A 12,721-nucleotide genomic window follows, 5' to 3' on the forward strand; every position below is an offset into this window, starting at 1 on the left:
TGGTAATCTCAGCAAGGCAGAATAGAAGGCTTCTTGGTTAGAGTGGGTGACAATATTATCACACGAAAAAATGAAATTACCTACCTAGGTTCCGTCCTGGAGGCTAATCTTATTTTATCCGGTGATAAAATGGCCACCAACGTAATCAAAAAAGTCAATCAAGATTCCTTTACAGTTTACAGGATCTCCTCACTGGTCAACAAAAACACCTTTAAGACCTTAACAGGAGCCCTCGTACAAGGTTTCTTTGACTATCTCTAGGTCGTCCTCAGACGAGCCCTCCATCGTCGTTTCCAGTCATCCGGATTCTCCATACATCCGGGCCAGTTCGTTGGTACTTTGCACTCCTGCATCGCTCTTGAGTACATCCACGTATGTTGGCGTGGGGCTATGCAGCACCTCAAAGGCCCTTAAAACAAGGCTCCAGACCTCCCAAAACAAACTGGTCAGGCTCCAAATTGCCTCACCCCCTGAACCCACCTCACCCCTGCCCACTTTGACAGGCTGGGATGGCTTAGGGTCGACGACAGAGTATAGCATCTTGCAATGGGTCTGGTCCACAAGATTCGATACACCACCAAGATACCCATGTACCTGTCTAAATACTTCGTTAATGTTAACGAAGTCCACACCCACAACACCAGAGGGAGTGCAACAAACCATGTACAACCCAGATTCGGTACAAACAAGGGACTAAATTCCTTTCGCTCCTATACCACCAAAATATGGAACGCCCTACCAACAGTCATTAAGGACCCTTGACTCCTTCAAAACTGCTCTCAAAAGGCATGCACCTACGGACGGCTGCAATTCGAAACTGGCCCCCGTAAATCTGAATCCCCCCCCCTTTTTCCCCTCACTATACCGGTATGTTTCTTTTCCCTTTTTACCTCCTTTATGATGAATTCCTGTTCTGTTCTTTGACTTTATAGACCCTCTTGTAAACAAGTGTAATGCTTAATTGGGTTGTCCACTCGCAGTTAACAGTCTTTGTATTGAGTTTTCAATCAATCAATCAATACTATAAACAATATTTTGTCAGAACCTAATTTATTTTATTTTTAATCTTACCTGTTCTGTTACTTTAGTAATACTGCTGTTGATGACAACTACATTTACCAAAGCGGATCAATAAATATGTATATCTTAAATTAATATCCATACAAACACACATGGTCTTATCTGCTACTTGCTGGTATGGGATGGATCAGATGGATAGAGTCTGTGCACTGTGAGAAATGAGAATCGATTATCTGCAAGCTCCTTGAAGTTTTTACTCCATGCAGTAGGTGGCCTCAATCGAATCTCATACCATTTTAGCACTGGACAGGAAGCAAGCAGAAGAAGAACAAGCTTAGCGGACTGTTGACAACAGCATCCACCACCAAATAAACCTATTTCTTCTTCAATAACGACTGTTGAAGTGATCCATCATCCACTCATGTCTATCACCAACAGCGACTCGTTCCACGCCCAGCTGGCCGCGGTGATCGAGGTCCTGGCGAACAGCGCGGTGGCAGAGATCTGCAAGCTGGTGGATGATGGCTACGCGGTGCTGCGGCTGAAGATCACCCAGAACCAGAGCGAGATAGACGGCCTCAGGAGGAAGCTGCTGGTCGCCAAGTTCCAGACATCCCGACGGAACAACCACCAACGTAGCAGCAGCACCGTGCATGTGAGCCCGCAGTGGACTGTTGTCACGACAATGAAATTATTTGGCCTTTTGATTGAATTGATTGAAGTATTTATTTACAGTTTGCAGAATGGGTACATGTAACATTGCACATGAAACTCAATACAAATACTTTTACTGTGGACGACACACTTGTTTACATTTACAACAGGGTCCACCATTTTCAATTCATCAGACATTTTGGAAGTTGGAACCATAGACTGGTTGGAACATATTTTGATTGACTGAATAGTTTTTTTTAGTCAGAAACGTCAGATGTAAGTTACAGCAGGTAGGCCTACACAGTCAGACAAGGCGATAAATGTTCTGGGGTGGGAACATAATTGTTTCCATTGTGGTCCTGCTATGTGTTCAATTCATAAGATGGCATTAAAAGCTATGTCACTAACTGAAAGGGGAAAACAATTCCATTCTATAGGAAATTGCATTTTCTCAGGCTAGTTTGAATGAAACCAGTGATTCACATTTGCTTGCGATTGCTATATTGTCACCTTGAAATAATTTGGATTTACATTACTAACGGAATGTTTGGATCAAAATTATATTTCTATTTGTGCTTATTGTAATGAAAAATGGCACAGGGCATATTAAAAATAACTTAAATAGAATTAAATTATCAACAATCACTGGTAGCAACTACTTAAAAATAAATCATGTACAATGGTCAAACCAGGGTCAAATGCATGTATGCATTTAATACTTGTATTTATACTAATGGTTTAAAATTAGTGTTGATCGGCTATTCAACAGATTAATTCTTACGGATGAATGGATATAATAAACGAATAATTAAGATGTGGTGATTATGTATTAATTGTGACAGGTGACCCATGGACCTTTGGCGCCCAGCAGAGCCAGATGTAACCCTGTGACCAAGAGCTCAACACAGGGAACAGGAGGAGAGGAGGAGGACGGGGGCGCTGGCTTTCCTATCATCTTGAAGGTGGAGGATGATGACAACACACTCAAAGGTAATAAAAACATTATGAGACAAAAATAACCCACATCCTCCGTCTTTGGTGCTGAGACAAACTGCAAAACACCAGAATCATTGATGACGCGGGGTGACGGGGTCTTTTTCTTTGTGATCACCCCATAGCGATGATTTGATTGGCTGAGCAAAGTACATATTGAGCAGAGCCCTAGAGTAAGACAGAGTTACAACAGTAACAGTCCAATGGCGGCTCTTCTACATAGACTTCTATATTGGCGAAGAGCATTGTGAAGAGTGACAAGTCCTGGACCGAAAGTTGGCTGCACTGTACTGGACTCAGCTTTAATCTTAAATCCCTTTATTTTAGATAGTTTTTTTTTGTAATTGTACAACATACAGAGACTTTAGTTGTGACTGTACACTACTTTAAAACAGTTGTCATGTTGCACACATGCCTAAAACTGCTGATTTCTGCACCGCCCTCGTTGAAAACAATGTATTTCAAACTCCATGAACAGTGCTCGAGCGCTCAGTTTTCTGCCCCCTCAATGTCGTATTCTTTGGCTCTGATATTAAGGATAAAAAGTGAGGGCATTTTGAAAAAGAGAACTTGTCCCCAGTTGAACCTCCCTGAATACTGTAAATATACGTGTGAAATGAAACTAACGTACAGTATGAAATTAATGTACAGTACAAATGTACATTAAACAAGTGAATGCAAGCCTCATCTTTTTGAGAAATTGAGAAAGCTATATCTGCTGCCACCCCCATTCACCCATTCACCCATAATGCAAAATAAGTATATGCTCATTCTATCCCTTTTGTTCATAGAGGGGGGAAAAGCTCTTCTCTAATAACATGAGTCATAATTGTGAGCTTGTGGGGCTATTTTTGTACGACACCATTTTACAGTGAACTATAAAATGGGGCACAAGTGGTTAGTCACGCTAATTCACTCACTGATTGTAATACGAAAACACATTATAAAAACAATACACCCTTCTTGAATATTTATATTAATTTCATAAATAATTAAGTAATTGCAGAATTTTTAATAACCAACTGATAATTTACTCTTCTCCTTTCAGACATTCAACCCCCAGTCAAGCATGGAAGTGAAACACAAACAACACCTAGAACCCTCACTGTAGAGCCTGAGAATCAGCTTCACTGCGTCAACCAGCGATTCAACACCCATCACCATAGTAACGGAAATGTAAACTTGTTTACCAGTGCATCTGAGTGGGCAGAAGCTGGTGCAGGCATAGAGGTGTGGAATAACGCTGGCAGCCTAACCACAGGGAACTGTTCTCTGGACCCTCCACATAACTCAGGCCCACATCAAGAGGGGAGAACTGGGAGCAACACTGATGGCAGAGAGGGTTCTCCTGAAGCTTCAGAGGACTGGGGAGGAGACGTTTCTGGCGAATCAAGTGATGTTGCGCCACCCCTGGCTGGTAATCTGGACTGGGAACCCGATATGGTGGTGGTGGATTCTGTTCCAATTAAAGTGGAGGCAGACATGAGTTCAGAGTGGAGCATAATAGACAGGGTTGGGATAACCAGGTCTGCCAAACAGAGACTCAAGAAACACGGGAGAGAGGAGGAGCTAGAAGCAGCGCGCTCAACCCTGACACTGAGCACAGAGACCTTAGAAAGAACTACAGGGTTGAAGTCAAGTTTGGTTGTTAATACTAGTGCTACTTCCTATGGTGGCCTCTCCTCTTTCCCCTCCTCATTCTCTGCAATCAAACCCCACAGGCAGGTTTTACACCCTCAGGCAAACCGAGGAGACAAAGAGTCGTCTTCCATCAAAGAAATTGCCGCTTCCTCTTCTAGGGAAGTCAGCATGCACCTGAGCACCACTATGGCGCTACCCGCCCTGCCAGCCTGTGACGCCAGAGGGCAATCACTCCATTGCGAGCTGTGCGGGAAGACCTTCAGAAAGTTAGTGTCCCTGCGTCAGCACCAGCGAGTGCACACAGGTGAGAAGCCGTACGGCTGCCGCCACTGCTCCAAGCGCTTCTCCCAGCAGAATCGATTGAAGACCCACGAGCGCGTTCACACCGGAGAAAAGCCGTTCTGCTGCCCCATCTGTGGCAGGTGCTTTGTGGATCTCAGCAACATGAAGAGACACCTCAGAATCCACACGTGATGGTGTTGTTGCTACAGCATTGAAAGAAATAACGCCATCCTCCACCAGAGACGGTCCTGAGCCGAACTGCAAAATGGCAGAATCACGCAAAACAGGAAAGGGGCTCGCACTAGCCTGGCGTAGCGAGGATTCACCTGATGAAGGCCGTTCACGGCAGAAACGTTGTGTCTTATTCATGGTGTTTTGAATGAAAGAAAACACCTTTGGAGCAAATCTGTGTGCGAACTCTCTTCTCTTCACTGTACTTGGAACTGGATGTGCGCTAGCCACCTACTTTTTATACTAGATTGGTTGTAAGTAACACATACAGGCTTATGCATTCCGACAATAGTGATGACCTTCTTAGCAAAGGCTAACGTGTATTTTAGGCAGATGCCAGGATCGTCACTCTGGATTAAGAACTGCTAAAATGCCTAAATTGGACGACTGAAATATAGAGTTGAATAATACTCACTGTGCGACTAGACTAAAGAGTTGAATATAACTCTGTGGCGGCAGTTTTGAGAAAACAATCGTTTACATTGCCTCTGATTGGCCTACCAAATGTCCCCTTCTGTGACGCACACGGAAGCTTGCTAGCCGCAATTTGCAACACAAGAATTGTTTTTATTTTTATAATGGGATGAATCTAGAGTTTCATACCCTCCATTGACTGCCCAGTGATCCAAATCGAATTTCCGATCTGCTTGCATTAAACAACGTTAAACTCACCAACATTGCAGCTGTAGGGCAAACTTGAATTATCCTCTTTCAATCTACAAAGCGTTTGTTGCATAATCCACCGTAGAAACGTTATCAGCTACTTTCTGCTAAGAATTCGTGCTGTGATATTATTTTCCAAGTGTTGGGGTTTGGAAGCACTCGTTTTTATTAACAGGTCATTCTGCTGCCTCCTGCATTATGTGCACATTCGAAACGGGTGGTATGCAGGGCCATTCAGTGACTTCGACGAGCACTTCCAAACTCGAACAAATACTCACCTGCACATAATGTGTCTATGGTAAATGCCTGTTCTGACTGCTATTGATGAAACCACATTGGGAATAAATAATATGTAAAGAAAAAAAGTTTAATTTAAAACTGATTCCAGCGTGTTATGTTTTTATTTCTGGATTTACTGTTTTTTTTTAGTTTTTTTTATTATATATATTTTTTATCCCACGATTGTTTGTAACCCATTTTTCACCCCTGTGTCAATCATCTAATGTGATCCTGGGCTCTACACACCCTCCACCAACCTAGTCCCCATATATGGGGGACATGGGGAGAGCAACGGACTTGAACTCATGCTTCCTTCATGCCTGAGTGTCCAAGTTGCTCCTTTACACCTGACAGGGGGGAGTTTCCCTGGTTGGACGTAGCGCGTGGAAGGAACTCGTTATTCCAACCAGTTCCTTTCCCCTCCATCAGGCGCCCCGGCTGGCCAGGGGGAGGCAATTTAGTGACCAGGATTACTGCATGTTTTTCTTTAGGGTACTTACCCTAGGGGACACGGGGAGCACTGGTTTTATAAGTGTCGCTGAATAAAATGTAGTTTCTAAAATGGTATTTTGTCTAAAATTGAAAGTAAAGGGATGTACGTGCCCTATCCACTGTCTGTTGGTCATGTCATTATAGACAGACAAAAATTGTAAGAATAACCAATCGAGGTCACGTGTTCGTGTTTGAATGTGCTTCTGTTTGGTGTAACTTTGTTTTGATAAGTGATCTATAGCCTACTATAAACAATGTATTTTGTCAGAACCTAATAAATTTTACTTTTTTTAAATCTTACCTGTTCTGTTCCTGTGTTTTACTCTTACTTTAGTAATACTGCTGTTGATGACGACTACATTTACCAAAGCGGATCAATAAATATTTATATCTTAAATGAATATCCATACAAACACATGTATGGTCTACTCTTATCTGCTACTTGCTGGTATGGGATGGATCAGATGGATAGAGTCTGCACTGTGAGAAATGAGAATCGATTATCTGCAAGCTCCTTGAAGTTTTTACTCCATGCAGTAGGTGGCCTCAATCGAATCTCATACCATTTTAGCACTGGACAGTAAGCAAGCAGAAGAAGAACAAGCTTGGCGGACTGTTGACAAAATGACAACAACATCCACAAAACAAACCTATTTCTTCTTCAATAACGACTGTTGAAGACAGTTGAAGTGATCCATCATCCACTCATGTCTATCACCAGCAGCGACTCGTTCCACGCCCAGCTGGCCGCGGTGATCGAGGTCCTGGCGAACAGCGCGGTGGCAGAGATCTGCAGGCTGGTGGATGATGGCTACGCGGTGCTGCGGCTGGAGATCACCCAGAACCAGAGGGAGATAGACGGCCTCAGGAGGAAGCTGCTGGTCGCCAAGTTCCAGACATCCAGACGGAACAACCACCAACGCAGTAGCAGCACCGTGCATGTGAGGCCAGTGGACTGTTGTCACGACCATGAAATAATTTGGCGTTTTGTTTGAATTGAAGTATTTATTTACAGTTTGCAGAATGGGTACATTTCACATGAAAGCACAACTCAATACAAAGACTTTTACTGTGGACGACAAACAAGAGGGTTCAGGTTCACCATTTCAATTCATCAGGAATTTTGGAAGTTGGAACTTATTTTGATTGACTGATAACTGATTGAATTGTTTTTTTAGTCAGAAATGTCAGTTGTCAGTTACAGCAGGTACACAGTCAGACAAGGCTAAAACGATAAATGTTCTGGGGTGGGAACTTAATTGTTTCCATTGTGGTCCTGCTATGTGTTAAATTAATCAAGATGGCATTAAAAGCTACGTCATATAACTGAAATGGGAAAACACAATTCCATTCTATAGGAAATTGCGTTTTCTCAGCCTAGTTTGAATGAAACCAGTGATTCACATTAGCTTGAGATTGCTATATTGTCACCTTGAAATAATTTGGATTTACATTACTAAGGGAATGTTTGGATCAAAATGATATTTGTGCTTATTGTAATGAGAAATGGCACAGGGCATATTAAGAATAATTTAAATAGAAATAAATTATCAACAATGACTTGTAGCAACTACTTAAAAATAAATAATGTACTATGGTCAAACAGGCTATGCATTTAATACTTTTATTTATACTAATGGTTTAAAATTAGTGGAGATCGGCTATTCAACAGATTAATTCATACAGATGAATGGAAATAAAGGAAGAATTAAGATATGGCGATTATGTCATAATTGTAACAGGTGACCCATGGACCTTTGGCGCCCAGCAGAGCGAGATGTAACCCAGTGACCAAGAGCTCAACACAGGGAACAGGAGGAGAGGAGGAGGACGGGGGCGCTGGCTTTCCTATCATCTTGAAGGTGGAGGATGACGACAACACACTTAAAGGTAATAAAAACATTATGAGACAAAAATAACGCACATCCTCCGTCTTTGGTGCTGAGACAAACTGCAAAACACCAGAATCATTCATGACGCAAAAGAAGGGGGCTCGCAACTCACTTTAAAAATCACACATATTATTCACAGCAGGAAACACAAGAATGTGCAGTCATTACGTACTACATGGCAATCAGTCCTGTGTGTGTGTGCTTTTTCTTTGTGATCACCCCATAGCGATGATTTGATTGGCTGAGCAAAGTACATATTGAGCAGAGCCCTAGAGTAAGACAGAGTTACGACATCTCCGTTCACTTCATGGGGACTGTCCAATGTCTATCATCTATGTCTTCTACATAGACTTCTATATTGGCGAAGAGCATTGTGAAGAGTGACAAGACCGAAGGTTAGCTGCACTGGACTGGACTCGGCTTCAATGATCTTAAATCCCTTTATTTTAGATTGTTGTTTTTTGTAATTGTACAACATACAGAGACTTTAGTTGTGACTGTACACTACTTTGAAAACAATGTATTTAAAACTCCAGCTCGTCACACTCCATGAACAGCGCTCGAGCGCTCAGTTTTCTGCCCCCTCAATGTCTTACTACTAGAGTATCTTACTCTTTGGCTCTGATTAAGGATAAAAAGGATAAAGGATTAAAAATCAGCGCAGAGGGCACTGAAGACGCCAAAAGTAATTTGCCGGAATGACATTTGTGATGTTTTGATTGGCTGAGCAGGGATTGTGAATTTGTGATGTATGATGATGATGATGTATGAGGGCGTCCCTCAGTGTTTTTCTTTTTAGCTCTGGGATCTGAGAACATTAGTCGGTGTTATTAGAGAATGATGTTTGTATTTTGTCTAGAATACAATTTACAATTTACAATTTAGGCATTTAGCAGACGCTCTTAATCCAGAGCGACTTACATTAAGCAAGAACAAAAAGCATGGGGAATACATCACATAAAAACATTTATCATGAAACATGTGTAAGCTAAGAAAGTAACAGTGGAATATCTATAATGAAATAAGCTATACATCTATACTACTATGATATACATTATGTACTATGACGTGCTATGACTACATACAATGCACTTATGCTGTTTACATAACATGCTATAAGTCTGTATCAAATGCTATCTAAGTCTACAGAATTGCTATCTAAGGGGGTGGGGTAAGTGCTATGGGCCATGATGGAGTCTGAAAAGGTGGGTTTTCAAACTACGGCGGAAGATTGGGAGTGATGCTGCAGTTCTGACTGCAATGGGAAGTGCATTCCACAGTTTTGGAGCCAGAAGGGAGAAGAGTTTGGGACGTGTGGAGCGTTGTCCCGGCGTTTTTAGTGAGGGTACTTCCAGCTTCCCTGCGTTGGCTGATCTGAGTGAGCGGGAGGGTTTGTAGGGTTCGATCATACTTGCAAGATATGGGGGAGCCATACCTTTGGTTGCTTTGAATGCCAGCATCAGAGTTTTGTATTCTGTGCGGGCAGCGACCGGGAGCCAGTGGAGGGAGCGGAGCAGGGGGGAGACATGTGAGAATTTTGGCTGGTTGAAGACCAAGCGAGCTGCGGCATTTTGGATCAGCGTGATAACCATGATAACAGTCGGTCTTTTCAAAATAGCTATTGTTATATATCTATGCTGTCGGGAGGAAACCTCCTAACTCCAAAATCAGGAAATGGAAAAACAAATTTGACATTTTTCAGAAATTGAAGAAAACCTTATACTTTTGAAACAAAGCAATACTGCCTCATCAACGTTGGTATTGGGACTTGTATATTATCAGATACTTTTATTTTATTATCACCACTTTACCCGAATACAGCTCAAGTGGAGTTAGGTGGTTTTCTCTGTCAAGATAGTTCTTATCAATGGCAGAGAAAAGCTCTTAACTCCACTGACAATGGATCTGCAAGTTTGATTAACACACACACACACACACACACACACACACACACACACACACACACACACACATCCTCTTAGTATCTGTCTGTCTCTCTCGCTCACTCACATGTACGCATGGACACACACGCGCTCGCAAGTTTGATTAGCACGCACGCACGCACACACACACACACACACACACACAAGTTTGTTTATCACACACAGACACACACACACACACACACACACACACACACACACACACACACACACACACACACACACACACACAGTCGTTCTTTTTGTTTATCTTCCACACGGCTCTGAGGCTGAGCTGCAGTCAGTGCCCCCACAGAGCAGTGAAGTTAAGAGGTTCTTTCAGAAGGGCTTTTTGATACTTTTCCATTGGTTCAATATGTTCATAACAACACACAGACGTAAAGGGTGTTCAGTAGCATCGATTTATGAAAATAAATCTAAAACCTAAAAGGTTGAGTTATGAGGTTTCTTCCCGACCGCAACGATATGTTCTCTAGTTGTATTTGCTTGTACATGTAGTGGTGAAAATTATTTATCAATAATTCTGCCACCCCCATTCACCCATAATGCAAAATAATGATATGCTTATTCTATCCCTTTTGTTCATAGAGGGGGGGAAAGCTCTGCTCTAATGACATGAGTCATAATTGTGAGCTTGTGGGGCTATTTTTGTATGACACCATTTCACAGTGAACTCTAAAATAGGGCACAAGTGGTTAGTCACGCTAATTCACTCACTGATTGTAATACGAAAACACATTATAAAAACAATACACCCTTCTTGAATTTTTATTTAATTTAATAATTAATTAATTAATTGCAGAACCTTTAATAACCCACTGATCATTTACTCTTCTCCTTTCAGACATTCAACCCCCAGTCAAGCATGAAAGTCAAACACAAACAATACCTAGAACCCTCGCTGTAGAGCCTGAGAATCATCTTCACCACGTCGACCAGCGATTCAACACCCATCATCATAGTAATGGAAATGTAAACTTGTTCACCAGTGCATCTGAGTGTGCAGAAGCTGGTGCAGGCATAGAGGTGTGGAATAACACTGGCAGCCTAACTACAAGGAACTGTTCTATAGACCCTCCACATAAATCAGGCCCACAACAAGAGGGGAGAACTGGGAGCAACACTGATGGCAGAGAGGGTTCTCCTGGAGCTTCAGAGGACTGGGGAGGAGACGTTTCTGGCGACCAGAGTAACGTTGCTCCATTCCTGGCTGGTAATCTGGACTGGGAACACGATATGGTGGTGGTGGATTCTGTTCCAATTAAAGTGGAGGCAGACATGAGTTCAGAGTGGAGCATAATAGACAGAGATGGGATAACCAGGTCTGCCAAACAGAGACTCAAGAAACACGGGAGAGAGGAGGAGCTAGAAGCAGCGCGCTCAACCCCGACACTGAGCACAGAGACCTTAGACAGAACTACATGTTTAAAGTCGGGTTTGGTTGTTAATACTAGTGCTACTTCCTATGGTGGCCTCTCCTCTTTCCCCTCCTCATTCTCTGCAATCAAACCCCACAGGCAGGTTTTACACCCTCAGGCAAACCGAGGAGACAAAGAGTCGTCTTCCCTCAACAAAATTGCCGCTTCCTCTTCTAGGGAAGTCAGCATGCACTTGAGCACCATTCCGCCTATGGCGCTACCCGCCCAGCCAGCCTGTGACGCCAGAGGGCAATCACTCCGTTGCGAGCTGTGCGGGAAGACCTTCAGAAAGTCCAATTCCCTGCGTCTGCACCAGCGCGTGCACACAGGTGAGAAGCCGTACGGCTGCCGCCACTGCTCCAAGCGCTTCTCCCAGCAGAATCGATTGAAGACCCACGAGCGCGTTCACACCGGAGAAAAGCCGTTCTGCTGCCCCATCTGTGGCAGGTGCTTTGTGGATCTCAGCAACATGAAGAGACACCTCAGAATCCACACGTGATGGTGTTGTTGCTACATCATTGAAATAAATAATGCACATCCTCCGTCTCTGGTGCTGAGCCAAACTGCAAAACAGCAGAATCACGCAAAACGGGAAGGGGGCTCGCACTAGCCTGGCAGAGCCAGACTCATAGCGAGGATATTATTTTCTAAGTGTTGGGGTTTGGAAGCACTCGTTTTTATTAACAGGTGTTTCTGCTGCCTCCTGCATTATGTGCACATTAGAAACAACTGTTCTGACTGCTATTGATGAAACCACATTGGGAATAAATTATATGTAAAGAAACCAAGTTTAATTTAAAAGTGATTCCAGCAAGTTATGTTTTTATTTCTGGATTAACTGGTTTTATACGTGACACTGTCATTTCTAAAATGGTCTTTTGTCTAAAATTTAAAGTAATGGGATGTGCCCTATCCACTTAAAATCTGTTGGTCATGTCATTATAGACATAGACAAAAAAAATGCAAAAATCTACGAGGTCACGTGTTTGGTGTAACTTTGTTTTGATAAGTGATCTATACTTAGTATAAACAATGTTACCTGTTCTGTTCCTGTGTTTTACTCTTACTTTAGTAATACTGCTGTTGATGAAAACTACATTTACCAAAGCTGATCAATAAATATTTATATCTTAATTAATATCCATACAAACACACATGGTCTTATCTGCTACTTGCTGATATGGGATCGGGATGGATCAGATGGATAGAGTCT

General features: G+C 42.6%; 2 protein-coding genes across 2 annotated transcripts; both read left to right on the top strand.

Annotated features, from left to right (window-relative positions):
- Positions 1-1,377: 1,377 nt before the first annotated feature.
- LOC308313161 (uncharacterized protein) lies at positions 1,378-6,520 on the top strand. Its single transcript, XM_080760106.1, has 3 exons — positions 1,378-1,675; positions 2,517-2,664; positions 3,716-6,520. The coding sequence occupies exons 1-3, from the start codon at positions 1,442-1,444 to the stop codon at positions 4,780-4,782; spliced, it is 1,449 nt and encodes a 482-aa protein (XP_080616232.1). The 5' UTR covers positions 1,378-1,441; the 3' UTR covers positions 4,783-6,520.
- A 356-nt stretch (positions 6,521-6,876) lies between these two features.
- LOC308312621 (uncharacterized protein) lies at positions 6,877-12,640 on the top strand. Its single transcript, XM_080759286.1, has 3 exons — positions 6,877-7,196; positions 7,998-8,145; positions 10,935-12,640. The coding sequence occupies exons 1-3, from the start codon at positions 6,963-6,965 to the stop codon at positions 12,005-12,007; spliced, it is 1,455 nt and encodes a 484-aa protein (XP_080615412.1). The 5' UTR covers positions 6,877-6,962; the 3' UTR covers positions 12,008-12,640.
- Positions 12,641-12,721: the final 81 nt, after the last annotated feature.

This window comes from Protomyctophum bolini (genome assembly GCF_963924005.1).
Source record: "Protomyctophum bolini genome assembly, chromosome: 3".
Classification (NCBI taxonomy): Eukaryota; Metazoa; Chordata; class Actinopteri; order Myctophiformes; family Myctophidae; genus Protomyctophum; species Protomyctophum bolini.